The sequence below is a fragment of the Mytilus galloprovincialis genome, chromosome 2 (assembly GCF_965363235.1).
Source record: "Mytilus galloprovincialis chromosome 2, xbMytGall1.hap1.1, whole genome shotgun sequence".
Lineage (NCBI taxonomy): Eukaryota > Metazoa > Mollusca > Bivalvia > Mytilida > Mytilidae > Mytilus > Mytilus galloprovincialis.
Genome location: NC_134839.1, coordinates 81,560,901 through 81,577,484, shown reverse-complemented (window position 1 = coordinate 81,577,484; position 16,584 = coordinate 81,560,901). Strand labels below are relative to the sequence as shown.

General features: G+C 32.2%; 1 protein-coding gene across 1 annotated transcript; it reads left to right on the top strand.

Moving 5' to 3' along the window:
- Nucleotides 1–1,628: 1,628 nt before the first annotated feature.
- On the top strand, nt 1,629–13,052 carry LOC143064577 (cyclin-dependent kinase 9-like). Its single transcript, XM_076237493.1, has 4 exons — nt 1,629–1,837; nt 7,144–7,228; nt 10,455–10,545; nt 11,944–13,052. The coding sequence occupies exons 1-4, from the start codon at nt 1,659–1,661 to the stop codon at nt 12,786–12,788; spliced, it is 1,200 nt and encodes a 399-aa protein (XP_076093608.1). The 5' UTR covers nt 1,629–1,658; the 3' UTR covers nt 12,789–13,052.
- Nucleotides 13,053–16,584: the final 3,532 nt, after the last annotated feature.

The following is a 16,584-nucleotide window of genomic DNA, read 5'->3' as shown; positions in this document are numbered from 1 at the left end:
ACTATTAAAGATAGCGATAATGACTGAGCCGTAGCCTAGGCGAGCTCATGATCGCTACCTTAGTCAATACCACTGTCCAACGGGCAGTCCATATAAGACGATAATGACCACTGAGTTCTTCTAAAACTATTATGTTTATTTCATTGAGGAACCCTGTTTTTACAAATTCTCATAAATTCAAAATTTTCAAAGTAAACTTGAGTTATTGTACGATTTCTATAGGAAAGAGAGAAGACCTGTCGTAGTAATGCATGTAACTACATAAGTCACTGCCATTTTAAGTGCAATTTTTTATAATAATTTAATTTAAAGGTCGATAAGTTTACCAGGATCGTTTCTAAATTTCCGGGCATGCATGGTAAACAACATCTCCGTAAAAATGAGGATGTGCTATCCCGTTTGAAATAAGTTAAGTCTGTATGGTATCTTTTGTTTTTATTATTTCAGAAGCAAAAATTGACAATTTACCAATGAACTATGAAACAGAGCTCAAGTTGGGATTGACACTTTTTGTCAGATATTTCAAAAGCAAAAAGGACCAAAAGCACCTGATAAAAAGCAAAAGTATCGGACCAAAAGCAAAATATTCGGACAAAAAGCAAAACGGACCGAAATAAACGGACAAAGAGCAAAAGTGTCAGACAAAAAGAAAAGTTATCGGACAAAAAAGGCAAAAGCGGACAAAAAGAAAACCCCGGACCGAAAGCACCCTATCAATCGTGAGCATATTGTTTATTTGAAACTCTTCTGGGTTTCATACAATAAGATGCATTCCATTCCGAGTTTAAAAATGATAAAAGATTGCTAATACTAATCTCACGGGTGACCACCTCATAATTTTAAACCATTTAAGTGGAATGTGACAGCAATAACATATAACTATGAATACAATTTTGCGGATTGAAATTTGGGATACTCCGATACCATTTCAATTATAATTTTCCATAATTATACTCAAAAGTAAAATAATTACAGATTACCGAACTCCAATGTCCTCCAATGAAAATCAAAAACGAAAATTTCGGTATCAAATGCCAAACGGTAAAAGGTGTGAATCATGGTATAAAATCTACATTATCTTTTGTTTTAGATTTTAAAAGATTAATAAACTTTTAAATACTTTTTATTTTACTCTAAGACCAGATGTGTGCTCACAGGCACGTGTTTCTATGCATTCAGTGGAAGGTCAACTATCCATATAGGGCCTTCCAATGCCGGATAGAAACAGCGTCAGGTGCCTGTGTGTGTGCCTTAGAAAGACAGGATCTTCATACAAGACTGTGACAAGCCTGTCCAAATCCAAAGGCTTAAACACATCAAACAAATGAAAATAACCGTCTTATTCCTGACTTGTTACAGGTGTTTCCTTATGTTGAAAATGGTCGGGAGCAGGGGCGGATCCAGTCATTTCAGTAAAAAGAGGGGTTCCGACTATATGTCCCCATTCATATGCATTGATCGTTTAAAAAAGGAGAGTTCCAACCCCCGGATCCCCCTGGATCCGCCACAATATATGTAATATTGTCCCAAGTTTCAGCATTTTCAGTATGCAGTAGTAATACAGCCTTTCGAGAAGCGCGGAATTTTGTGTTTGTTCGGTAAAGCACTCCGTGGTTTACAACAATCTTGAGCAATCTGTCTATTTCCGGCTAATAAATATGCAAGGGAAAGACCAGAAAGACCATCACTCTTTTTCTCGTTCATCAGATTCTACTGAAGCAGCGTCTGGTGGTGCATTTAGAAGAGATACATCATATGATGATAATTTTAACTATCCATACTGCCAAGATATTAATAAATATGAAAAACTGTGTAAAATTGGACAAGGAACATTTGGGTGCGCAGTCTTCTTTTCTTATACTGTTATATTTATTGTCATTTATATAGCAAGAATATATATGACACAACCAATAGCTTAAGAAAAGGGTACTCAAAACAAAATTTAGCCTTCTTTTTCTTTTGATATACAATATTCCATCAACATACAATGATTAAATACTTTTCATTTATGAACTTTTTACTTGCAATATAGCTATCATAATTTGTATGTCTCATATGTGTGTTTTATGTATCTTAATATGTGTGTTGTTATTGTTATAAATGTCGGCAAAAAGCTCTACAGAGCTTATGTTTGTATTTAATGTAACCCGACTTGAAATAAAATTTCTTATCTTATCGTCAAAAGGTTGAGACCCCCCCCCCCCAATGAGGAATATCCCTTCAATGAGGGACTGTCCCTCAAACAAATGGTGTACTGTTGCACATGTACTTGTGGACAGAATACCCTTTGGTTGCTCCTGAGTGGGAGTATCCAGAATGACCCCCCATGTAGTTTAATTTATACTTATTTTTCATTAAATGTTTATTTAAATTGATTTACTTGTACATTGTAATATACATTGTATACATGTCGAAGTTACTGAAAAACAGCATTTGAGATTTTTGCCGGTTGACTGATATGTATACAAGTACCTGTGTACTGTTGTAGTGTAGAACAGAAAAAAAAGAAAACATAGATTTTGTAACTTCAAAGGAAAAAAATATTATATTTGGAACAACTTTTCTGATATTTTTAATATCAAAGAAAATGTAAGTTCTGGAATATTACAAAATTATTGGACATGTTTTGACGATATACATGTAATACCAGATAGATGTATAATTCTTTTGGAAAAGTTTTTTTCAAATAATATCAATTTGTGCACATTTTTGGGGAAAGACGGCTTCAAGCCGTCAATTCCCTAATGGGGTTGGCCAGAGTATCATTCCCTCATGTCAATCGTCTTGTTTTGATAGTTTGGAAACCCCCTCAAAATGTCATACTGAAATTGATGACAAGGAGAACAGATTGACTTTAAATACATTTTTTACACATTTCCCTTCTGTTTCTCGTGAAATTATCGTATATTGAGCTTTCCCTTACACTATATTAATATATACGTTTCTTTTACAGTCCGGAAAAATCAGTATTACGAAATATTCTAAATATATCTAACCTAGGCCAACCTTAAAAATATGTTTGTTTGCAGTTTTCCGACTGTACCTTCAGACTGAAGGGTCGGTAGGTAGGAAAAATATTTTATTTTATCAGCCAAAATACAGTTTAAACAAGCAGTTACACTAAACCAAGTTTCTTGTGAAGAAAAAACAACATTTTAAAACAACAAACACTGGACATGCTGAAAACCAACATCAAATGAACAGGCATTTTCAGATAAAAAACTTTTTAACCAAAACTGAAACTTTAACATAGTGTCATTATCCAATTTATGACATAAAATATGGTATAATTATTAAATACTGGAACACTTATAAACAAGGAATGTCATTATGACTAGAACTGTTTTAAAGAAATATATTCAGACATGTATGCTTCTTGACTAGAATGTTTTCATGAGTAGAGTATTTTCATCAGAAAAATGTAGATATTAAAGATTTATAAGACAATGTATTATAGAGTGTATTTTTAATTAAAAAAAATAACCATTGAATCTTCCTCAATTGAAAAAAAAGTATTAAGACATTCGACTGTTTTCATATTTCTAACAATATTTAATTATATGTGATAAGGTTATATTTTTGCCAGGCTTTAATGAAAACTAAAGAAATCTAAAGTTCGGGGTGAAATCCATAGCACCCCATTAAAAGTAAATGGTCTGTACTGAAATGTTTTTAATGCATAAAAAAAATTGGCAGCATAGCTCCTAAGGACATGTTTTAATTGAATTCACACAGGCCACACAGTTTGGGTATATTTAATATTTCAAGAAAGAGAATAATTGCAATGAGTGGGGCAGCTCCCCTTATCCTAAAGGAGCATACTCATTGCAATCGAAGATAGATTTAATATAGAGAAAGTATATTTATTTTTCAAGCTAACCATTCATTTTCTCTACATCTTTGTGTAGTTAGGGTTGCTTCTTATTGATTTGGCATGATCTATATCCATTAACATTTCAAATGAGCCCTTCCTCCGTACAGGCGTGTTTACAGATATCCATGAAGATTTAAGTCACGGAGGAGTGGTTTCATCTTTGTCGTCTTCACAACGATTTGTAGAAAATATGCCATACTTCAAGCTGCTGTCGAATTATTTAACCACTGAAATTGGTTCCATAAAGTCAGGCTCCACAGATTCTGTACCCGATTTGTTTGAGACAGAATGGTTATCGTGTCAGTTATGAATATCCGCTGCATCATCGTCAATGATATCATCACACATCATTACATGTGCCTGAATCTGTATAAACAGTCTACTAATAAACCTTTTTGTTTGTTATTTGTCTTAAAATTGACATGAGACGACAGCGTAAAGTACTCCTCCGTGACTTCATGGATACCTGTAAACAATTTCCATGTGCTTTATCATTAAATGGTCACATGAACGCTTGACGGGAAGCTAAGAAAAACCGAACTTGAAATGCGTAATTGACCCAGACTTTAAATCATTTCCGGAAAGGACCCAAAGTTCCGGATCGCGTCAATAGAAGTATTAAAAAAAAATTCTTCAAATTTAAAGCAATAAAATTTTCACAGTTGGGAGGATTTTCAAGGGTTGGTCGGTAAACTGCAAACAAACAATATTTTAATTTAAGCCCTAGTGACGTCATTGTTGGAATGCCACACAGGGATATCCTTTATTCATTATAAAAATCCTTCACAGTATTTGTATACTAATTTAAAATCCGTATTTGTTAAATGTAAACCTAATGATGTTTGCTGTAGTGTAGATCATTCACACACCAATATGCAATGCTTTAATCTGAGGCTATAATCAGATAATTTGTAGGTCAACTTTCGCGGTAAACAATGTCAATAGGGATACATGAGATTGGGGAGAGAAACGACAGTTTTCATTGTTTCTGTATAGTTCTGTTTTTAGAATCTTCCTCTAATTCAGGAGCACCTCCATTGATGAGTAATTATACACTAAAATCAAAGTAATTGTTTCTGAACACTTAAAATGTGACATTTAGTATATGATAAGTAGTCTTCTATATAAAAAAAAAATTGTGTACCAACATAATTATTGAAATGGTTAAAAAAAAATAAGAAAAATTAAATGTTGCTTTTTGTAGTTTATACCGAGATTGGGGAGAGCAACTGCAGTTTTCGTTCTTTCTGTAAAGTTATGTTTTTAGAATCTTTCTTCAATTAAGGAGCACCTCAATTGATGAGTAATTACCCACTAAAATGAAAGTTAATGTATCTGAACACTAAAAATGTCACATTAAGTATATATATGATAAGTAGTCATCAATTAAAAAATAATTTTGCTTACCAACATAATTATTGTAGTGGTCATTTTTTTTTTCATTTTTTTTTTAAATATTGCTTTTTGTAGTTTAAAGCTATTTATTCATGAATTTTACAGATATATCAAAATGTGGGATCTGGAAACAAACTTCACACAGCTTATATCAATCATATTTGATTTTATAAGTACATGTATCCCTGTGATGAGAGTTGTAACTGGGAACTTTATCAATGGAAAATTAAAACTGAATAGATTTTTCAGTCCTTACTTTCTTGAGAATACTGTTTCAAAAAATTGAGAATGGTCTTAGTTTGCCGTTCAGTTGTGCATAATTAAAATTCTAAAATATATTGTAGTAGTTGTTAAATTCAATTGAATTTTAGATAATTAACTCCCAACTTTAATCAAATGTTTTGATTTAGAAGGTGCAGATCTCATTGGTCCAAATTGTCTCTATGATGAATTCTTGATTAAGGAAATGAAATAACAATAAACAACAATTAGTTTCATTATTGTTAGCCTTTCTATATGTTCTAGCTGTTCTTTTGCTCATTCTTTGTATATAGACTATCAAAAGATACCCCCTAAAAATTGAAACAATGGCCGTCTTTTCCCTCAGAGCTCTTCAGCTCTTTGATTACTACAGAGTGGTTTTTACCAAAACATTTTTTTCTATCACCTGAAGTGTACTCCTCATACATGTAAAAAGGAAAGTCATTAATTTACAATGAGGACTTACCCCTGATTTGAAGGGTTTCCCAACCTGATTAACAGCAGTAATTGTGAATTTTCTGATCAAATTCAAAATATGTGGCACATTTTTGCATAGGCAGAAAATGCACTTTTGGCTTAGAATCTAAGAAAATATGCAGTTACAAATCTGTGAGGAAAAAAATCAGCAGGTAACAGTCTATCTCCTGCAGATAAATTGAATTACTCATTTTGGTGATATTGCCTCTGAAATTTTAGTTTTTAGTAGATTTCAAAGATTTTGTTTTGTATATTATTACAATTTAAAAAGAACAAGCAAATCTGTCAAATAGTAAAACTGGTCAACAGGTTATTGTCTGTCTGTTGTGACATGTGTGAAGTAATGTCAGAGAAAAATCAGACAAAAGATTTTTTTGCATTTTTTTGTGTTTATATCTTGAAAACTATATCAGGTAGAGAGAATTTTTGAAGGAGACTTTAAAGTCTTTAGTTAAAAGAAATAATCTTTCATTAGTTAAAATGTTTTAAAAGGTATGAATTAAAAATAAGACATCATGGATGAATAGTCAATAGTGACCCCTTATAGGAGTTTAATATGGCCATTGGTGAACTAATTTCACTCATTTTTAGTGAACTTTAATAGATAGAGAAATTTTAAAGAGTAAAAGTGTTAAGTATAAATAAGGTATCTTACATGTCTTAAGATTTTAATAATTACAATTATTGCATGTCCTAAAAATCACCCTTTAATGGTTAACATCCCTTCCATAATCTTAAAAAATCCAAAATGTGTCTACCAGGTATGTTGTTCTCTCTCTACAAGAAATCAAAATATGTTTAGATATTGTCTAGCTGTTGAACTGAAGCTCTTATTTTGCTTATGATATTTTTTGACAATGGTCTGCCTATTGTAAAAAAATATCATAAAGGATCAAATGAGAGCTTTATGATTACATAGCAAGTTATTGTCATGATTGCAAGACTTACTGTCATGATGAATAAATGTTACTTCAGAATTAAATAATATTCTTCTAAAATAAGGCTTGATTATATTACCATCTTTATATATCTACATCCTATTCATATTATTTAGGTTTGACTCTGAATAATTTACTACATACATGTACGAAGAAATACAGTTGGATGTGCATACTCATTTACTTTTTTAATTACAGAGAAGTTTTCAAGGCCAGAGACAAAAGCAATAGAAAGACAATGGTAGCAATGAAAAAAGTGTTGATGGAAAATGAAAAAGAAGGTGTAAGTTATTGTTAATGAAAAACAGGATTAAATAGGGTATTATACATATCTCTAAACTCAAATATAAAAAAAGCACATTTGGATTTCTACAGGACATTTTATGGCATAATCCTAAGAAATCCATTTTTGGAGTAACTAGATATTAATCGGTTAATGTTAGCAGAAAATTAATTGAATATTCATATACATATTTAATTGATACAAAATTAAAAAGTATTTTATCCGTATCTTATGTTTGTGTAATCAATTGAATAAAATATATATGGTACTTGGTGTGTATTAAAGTGTTACACAGAGAATTTCCACTCTTTTTATACGACCGCAAAATTTGAAAAATTTTTCGTCGTATATTGCTATCACGTTGGCGTCGGCGTCGTCGTCGTCGTCCGTCGTCCGAATACTTTTAGTTTTCGCACTCTAACTTTAGTAAAAGTGAATGGAAATCTATGAAATTTTAACACAAGGTTTATGACCACAAAAGGAAGGTTGGTATTGATTTTGGGAGTTTTGGTCCCAACATTTTAGGAATTAGGGGCCAAAAAGGGCCCAAATAAGCATTTTCTTGGTTTTCGCACTATAACTTTAGTTTAAGTGAATAGAAATCTATGAAATTTTGACACAAGGTTTATGACCACAAAAGGAAGGTTGGGATTGATTTTGGGGGTTTTGGTTCCAACAGTTTAGGAATTAAGGGCCAAAAAAGGGCCCAAATAAGCATTATTCTTGGTTTTCGCACAATAACTTTAGTATAAGTAAATAGAAATCAATGAAATTTTAGCACAAGGTTTATGACCACAAAAGGAAGGTTGGGATTGATTTTTGGAGTTGAGGTCACAACAGTTTATGAATTAGGGGCCAAAAAGGGGCCCTATTAAGCATTATTTTTGGTTTTTGCACCATAACTTTAGTATAAGTAAATAGAAATCTATGAAATTTAAACACAAGGTTTATGACCATAAAAGGAAGGTTGGGTTTGATTTTGGAAGTTTTGGTCCTAACAGTTTAGGAATAAGGGGCCCAAAGGGTCCAAAATTGAACTTTGTGTGATTTCATCAAAAATTGAATAATTGGGGTTCTTTGATATGCCGAATCTAACTATGTATGTAGATTCTTAATTTTTGGTCCCGTTTTCAAATTGGTCTACATTAAGGTCCAAAGGGTCCAAAATTAAACTTAGTTTGATTTTAACAAAAATTGAATCCTTGGGGTTCTTTGATATGCTGAATTTAAAAATGTACTTAGATTTTTAATTATTGGCCTAGTTTTCAAGTTGGTCCAAATGGGGGTCCAAAATTAAACTTTGTTTGATTTCTTCAAAAATTGAATAAATGGGTTCTTTGATATGCCAAATCTAACTGTGTATGTAGATTCTTAATTTTTGGTCCAGTTTTCAAATTGGTCTACATTAAGGTCCAAAGGGTCCAAAATTAAACTAAGTTTGATTTTAACAAAAATTAAATTCTTGGGCTTATTTGATATGCTTTATCTAAACATGTACTTTGATTTTTGATTATGGGCCGAGTTTTCAAGTTGGTCCAAATCAGGATTCCATATCAAGTATTGTGCAATAGCAAGAAATTTTCAATTGCACAGTATTGCACAATAGCAAGAAATATCTAATTGCACAATATTGTGCAATAGCAATTAATTTTCAATTGGAGTTATCTTTCTTTGTATAGAATAGTAGTTGATAATATATGTTGGAAATTTGCCAGACATGACTATGATGTCATTTTCTATTTTTATTTGCCAATAACTTTATGTAAATAACTTCATTGGAAATTTGCCAATATAAAATGTTGCTGATGAAGCTTTTTTTCCTTATCTTATCTAAAATGTTTTTAGATAATGTATATTGGACATTTGCCAGACATGACTATGATGTCATTTTCTATTTTTATTTGCCAATAACTTTATTTAAATAACTTCATTGGAAATTTGCCAATATAAAATGTTGCTGATGAAGTTTTTTTTATTGTTTTATACAATAAACAATGTATATTCACTTTTACTACCAACCAATCTTTACCATTCAGTGATAACAAGCACTTTATTTTACATTTTAATATTTTATGATGTATTTAAAAGAGTAGTTATTGTTGCAAACTCCATTAGAAATTTGAATTGATATCAGTTTTGGAAAAAGGGAAACAGGGATGTGAAAAAAAGGGGGGGGGGGGGGGGGGGGTTTAAATTTTTCTCATTTCAGATTTCATAAATAAAAAGAAAATTTCTTCAAACATTTTTTTGAGAGGATTAATATTCAACAGCATAGTGAAATGCTCAAAGGCAAAAAAAAACTTTTAAGTTCATTAGACCACATTCATTCTGTGTCAGAAACCTATGCTGTGTCAACTATTTAATTTTAGATTTAAAAAGTTTGGAGAAGAAATCTTTAATTGATTTGTAAAATCTTGACATTTGTTTTGTGTAAAAAAAAAACATGTAATGTCAAAAATTTGATCACAATCCAAATTCATAGCTGTATCACGCTTGAATGTTTTGTCCATACTTGCCCCAACTGTTCAGGGTTCGACCTCTGCGGTCGTATAAAGCTGCGCCCTGCGGAGCACCTGGTTTCAAATACTATAGTATTATTCCATTCTTTCTTAATATGAAAAATAGAAGATGTGGTATAATTGCCAATGAGACAACTCTCAACCAGAGACTAAATAATATAGAAGCTAATAACTATGGCCTTCAGCAATAGCAAAATCCATTGTTCATAGTCAACAATAAAAGGCTCTGTAAGGCAAGTAATGATACAATACAAGTATTGCTTGACAACTGTGATGATTTACCAACAATTACACCTTTGGTATCAACTGGAATCACCTCATCCATAGTATAATGCCAATCGTAATTGACCACAGTTAATATTTCTTGTATATCATAATTAAACTGACAATTTACTACACAGCTCTTCAATACACAATTCTTGACCTCAAGAGCATACATATAATTATATACCCCCGTTTTTCAAAAGTGGGGGTATACTGTTTTACTTCTGTATGTCTGTTTGTTAGTCTGTCCATCCATCCATCTATCTGTCCCATTGATATTTTTCGTCGTATTTTTATCAGGAACTACATTAAAAGGATTTCTGAAATTTGGTTTCAGGGTTTATATAAGTTAGCTATACGGTGTGATGCGTTTTCAGATCCATCAATTTTTGAGTGATTACAAATACATTTTACTTGAAGATTTTTTTTTTGGTATTTTTCAGTTCCCAATAACTGCTCTTAGAGAAATCAAAATCCTTCAGCTGCTTCGACATAATAATGTTGTTGATTTGATAGAAATATGTAGAACAAAAGGTTTGTTAATAATTAGGTACCGGTAATGTAAATAATAAAACAACAACCTACAACAATTCACTGAGGTGAAGGGATACCTGAAATCTAACAGCTTATAACTTTAAAAAGTGATTGATTCATAGCTGCTTATTTCCAGTTTCTTTAAACAACAATCATGATATTTTTTGAATGACTTATATTTCATAAATATGTCCAGGTTGAAAAATCTGCCCAAGAATGTTGAATCTGTAGATGTAACACTTTTAAATCCTGACCAATTAAGTTGCTTTTAATCTTATTTTGTCCCTCCTGTCTTGTTAGTGAATCAAAGTGATCCTACATTTTATGATTTTCATCATGTTTCTGTCTTTGTTAACATTTAGGTTAAGTCAGTAAACTCTATACTGACAGGTTGCATGTTGCAAACAAGTGACAGGATTCATTACCCTGATCTTATTAACCTCATTTTCATGATTTAGCAATTGCTTGAAATGTTTTTTTTGTGTTTTTTTTTCATGTGGAATATCCCTTATTTTAAGTACTAAACATTATAACTATATTTGGTGTATGGGATCCTTGCAAGGTCTCAAAACTCATCAGTTAGGGTTTACTTGACCTCTACCCCATTTCATGGTCAATATTTTATATGTCTCATATATTCAAAAACCATAATAGTAAGAAATAACAACAGGGTCAAAAGTGCCAAGAATTTCAAGAGCTACTTCTTTTTATCTTCCAACAAAATAATCAGATGTCATTGGCACAAACTAATGGTTTATCATTATTTTAAAGTTTTTGAAAATTTAACAGAAAGATAGAAAATGTAAGCAGTAAAAATCATCTTCTAACAAGATCAGCTTAAATGCCTTGATATGATTCAAACAATTGCTGATTGGATGACTCTTTACAGGAGTTATTGCCCTTAAATAATGATTTACAACTTATTTACATGATTTTGCTTATTGTAATGAAAACTATAATAGATTTTGAGAAACAGTACACCACATAAATGTTGACTTATACAAAAGAATAACAGGGATGCAAATTTGATAGAACATTCTAAGGTAAAATAACTGTATATCAAATTCTTGGATTGTAAGATAGCATTACACAATCAGTCTAGTTCTTTACTTAAATCTCCAAATTTGAGACAGATTGGCAATTGATGTGTAAGACTGTTATTTGAATGAAGAAAACATATGTGATTTATTGCATTATTGAGACTGTTTTACAAATATCAAGTATTGTTTTAGTTCCATTAAATTTTTCAACTAAGCCATATGCATATAATGGGAAATAACTCTTAAAAGAACAAATTTTACAAACAAAGATAAGCTAGTATTATACACTAGTCTCCAAAAGAAGCCCTCTACTTTAGTGTTGTTTCTAGTTGTAATTGTTTTCCATTTTTCATTTCAGCAACACCATACAACAGGAATCGAGCAAGCTTTTATTTAATCTTTGAATTTTGTGAGCATGATCTTGCTGGTTTGTTGAGTAATGCTAATGTGAAATTTAACCTTGGCGAAATCAAAATGGTTATGAAACAACTTTTTGAAGGTCTATATTACATTCATGAAAGTAAAATATTACATCGTGACATGAAAGCTGCTAATATACTTATAACAAAAAGTGGAGTTTTAAAACTGGCAGACTTTGGATTAGCTAGAGCATTTAGTTATAGATTGCCACAAGAAAAACAGAACAGATATACCAATCGTGTGGTCACTCTGTGGTATCGTCCTCCAGAATTACTGCTTGGAGCAAGGGATTATGGACCAGTGATTGATTTGTGGGGTGCTGGATGTATTATGGCAGAATTGTGGACTCGGACTCCAATAATGCAGGGAAAGACTGAACAACATCAGTTACAATTGATAACACAATTATGTGGCTCTATATCAAAAGATGTTTGGCCAAATGTAGATCGACTTGACCTGTTTAATGAAATGGAGATGCCTCAAGGTCATAAAAGAAAGGTGAGGGACAGGTTGAAACCTTATCTAAAAGATGCCCAAGCAATTGATCTGTTGGACAAACTTTTATCATTGGACCCGTCAAAAAGACCAAATGCAGATATGGCTTTGAATCATGACTTTTTCTGGACAGACCCAGATGTAATAGACTTGGGTAAAATGCTTTCACAACACAGTACCTCAATGTTTGAGTACTTAGCTCCTTCAAGGAGACCAGGCCAACCAGTACCTCAACATAGACCAACTAGACCACCCAACGCAGAACATCATTTTGAAAAAATCTATTGAGTCTTTGTTCATCTGTATGAACTATGCTTTCTGATAAAATCAGTTACTAGGTTAAATTCATTTTGTCAAATTTTTGGTGCTACTTTATGAAATATGTATTCTATGTATGAAAGGCAAGAAAGTCTAACGATTTTCATGTGATTATTGCAAGAGCAGTATTTGTAAAAAAAAAATGATATTGTTATTATTCATATTTGTTTCAAGTATTTAATTTTGTTATCTTTTATATTTGTTCACAAAAAGAATTAAATTTTTGTATTCTAATGTGTTCCTTTTTTTATAGAACAACAAAATTTAAGGAAAGTAGTCTATTGCAAATATTCTATAACCATATATATTTTGAAAGGGTAGTTTAGTAAGTTTGAAGTTCTCTTTACTTCTGACCTGCTTGTTGTACCTAGTTTTGGCATATGTTACCCACTGTAAAAAAAACACCACAGTCATCATTAATATATTGGTAATATGCTGATGAAATCATTGATGAAATAGATGTAGTGGGTAACAATAAATATGGAAATCTATTTCCATGAAATTAAGAGATATGGATAAATCCCAGAAAGCTAGTGTACTGTATAAAAATAAGTCTTAGCTTTAAATGAAATGTCTTAGGGACTTATCATTTTTATACGACCGCAAAATTTGAAAAATTTTTCGTCGTATATTGCTATCACGTTGGCGTCGTCGTCGTCGTCGTCGTCCGAATACTTTTAGTTTTCGCACTCTAACTTTAGTAAAAGTGAATAGAAATCTATGAAATTTTAACACAAGGTTTATGACCACAAAAGGAAGGTTGGGATTGATTTTGGGAGTTTTGGTCCCAACATTTTAGGAATTAGGGGCCAAAAAGGGCCCAAATAAGCATTTTCTTGGTTTTCGCACTATAACTTTAGTTGAAGTTAATAGAAATCTATGAAATTTTGACACAAGGTTTATGACCACAAAAGAAAGGTTGGGATTGATTTTGGGAGTTTTGGTTCCAACAGTTTAGGAATTAGGGGCCAAAAAAGGGCCCAAATAAGCATTATTCTTGGTTTTTGCACAATAACTTTAGTTTAAGTATATAGAAATCAATGAAATTTAAACACAATGTTTATGACCACAAAAGGAAGGTTGGTATTGATTTTGGGAGTTTTGGTCCCAACAGTTTAGGAATAAGGGGCCCAAAGGGTCCAAAATTAAACTTTGTTTGATTTCATCAAAAATTGAATAATTGGGGTTCTTTGATATGCCGAATCTAACTGTGTATGTAGATTCTTAATTTTTGGTCCCGTTTTCAAATTGGTCTACATTAAGGTCCAAAGGGTCCAAAATTAAACTTAGTTTGATTTTAACAAAAATTGAATCCTTGGGGTTCTTTGATATGCTGAATCTAAAAATGTACTTAGATTTCTTATTATTGGCCCAGTTTTCAAGTTGGTCCAAATCGGGGTCCAAAATTAAACTTTGTTTAATTTCATCAAAAATTGAATAATTGGAGTTCTTTGATATGCCAAATCTAACTGTGTATGTAGATTCTTAATTTTTGGTCCCGTTTTAAAATTGGTCTACATTAAAGTCCAAAGGGTCCAAAATTAAACTAATTTTGATTTTAACAAAAATTGAATTCTTGGGCCTCTTTGATATGCTGAATCTAAACATGTACTTAGATTTTTGATTATGGGCCCAGTTTTCAAGTTGGTCCAAATCAGGATCCAAAATTATTATATTAAGTATTGTGCAATAGCAAGAAATTTTCAATTGCACAGTATTCAGCAATAGCAAGAAATCTTCAATTGCACAGTATTGTGCAATAGCAAGAAATCTTCAGTTGCACAGTATTGTGCAATAGCAAATATTTTCAATTGCACAGTATTGCACAATAGCAAGAAATATCTAATTGCACAATATTGTGCAATAGCAAGAAATTCCAATTGGATTTCAATTGGAGTTATCTTTCTTTGTCCAGAATAGTAGTTGAATCAACTTAAATCATTGTTTTATACAATATACAATGTATATTCACTATTACTACCAACTGATAGATTAAAACAATCTTTACCATTCAGTAATAACAAGCACTTTTTTTACATTTTAATATTTTATGATGTATTTAAATGAGTAGTTATTGTTGCAAACTTCATTAGAAAATTGAATTGAGATCAGTTTTGAAATAAGGGAAAGGGGGATGTGAAAAAAAAATTGGGGGGTCAATTTTTTTCATTTCAGATTTCATAAATAAAAAGAAAATTTCTTCAAACATTTTTTTGAGAGGATTAATATTCAACAGCATAGTGAATTGTTCAAAGGCAAACATATTTTTTTTAAGTTCATTAGACCACATTCATTCTGTGTCAGAAACCTATGCTGTGTCAACTATTTAATCACAATCCAAATTTAGAGCTGAATCCAGCTTGAATGTTGTGTCCATACTTGCCCCAACCGTTCAGGGTTCAACCTCTGCGGTCGTATAAAGCTGCGCCCTGCGGAGCATCTGGTTTATCTGGGAGGAGGGGGCTGGTTAAAATACAGGGGGATCAGGTTTTTGTCAAGCCTGCGACTTTTGTCACAGAAAGTTCGAAATAGGGATAGTGATCCGGCGGCAGCGTTAGCTTACTTCTTAAAACTTTATATTTTAGAAGGTGGGAGACCGACAGTTTTCACTTGACCTCAACCTCATTTCATGGATTAGTGAACAAGGTTAAGTTTTGGTGGTCAAGTCCATATCTCAGATAATATAAGCAATAGGTCTAGTATATTCAGTGTATGGAAGCACTGTAAGGTGTACATGTCCAACATGGCAGGTGTCATCTGAAATTGACCTCATTTTCATGGTTCAGTGGTTATAGTTCAGTTTTTGTGTTTTGGTCTGTTCTTCTTATACTGTATGCAATAGGTCTACTATATTTGGTGTATGGGATGATTGTAAGGTGTACATGTCTAGCTGACAGGTGTCATCTGACCTTGATCTCATTTTCATGGTTCAGTGGTCAAGGTTAAGTTTTTGAGTTTTTTTTTTTCAGTTTTCTAATTACTATATGCAATACATGTAGGTCAACTATATTTGGTGTATGGAAATATTTTATGAACTATATGTCAGTTGTGCAGGTTTTATTTGACCTTGACCTCATTTTCATGGTTCATTGCTCAGTGTTAAGTTTTTAGCTCACCTGGCCCGAAGGGCCAAGTGAGCTTTTCCCATCACTTTGCGTCTGTCGTCCGTCGTCGTTTTTAACTTTTACAAAAATCTTCTCCTCTGAAACTACTGGGCCAAATTAAACCAAACTTGGCCACAATCATCATTGGGGTATCTAGTTTAAAAAATGTGTGGCGTGACCCCGCCAACCAACCAAGATGGCTGCCACGGCTAAAAATAGAACATAGGGGTAAAATGCAGTTTTTGGCTTACAACTCAAAAACCAAAGCATTTAGAGCAAATCTGACATGGTGTAAAATTGTTTATCAGGTCAAGATCTCTCTGCCCTGAAATTTTCAGATGAATCCGACAACCGGTTGTTGGGTTGCTGCCCCGGAATTGGTAATTTTAAGGAAATTTTGCTGTTTTTGGTTATTATCTTGAATATTATTACAGATAGAGATTAACTGTTAACAGCAATAATGTTCAAAAAAGTAAGATTTACAAATAAGTTAATATGACTAAAATGGTCAGTTGACCCCTTAAGGAGTTATTGCCCTTTATAGTCAATTTTGACCAATTTTTCGTAAATTTTTGTAATCTTTTACAAAAATCTTCTCCTCTGAAACTGCTGGGCCAAATTAAACCAAACTTGGCCACAATCATCTTTGGGGCATCTAGTTT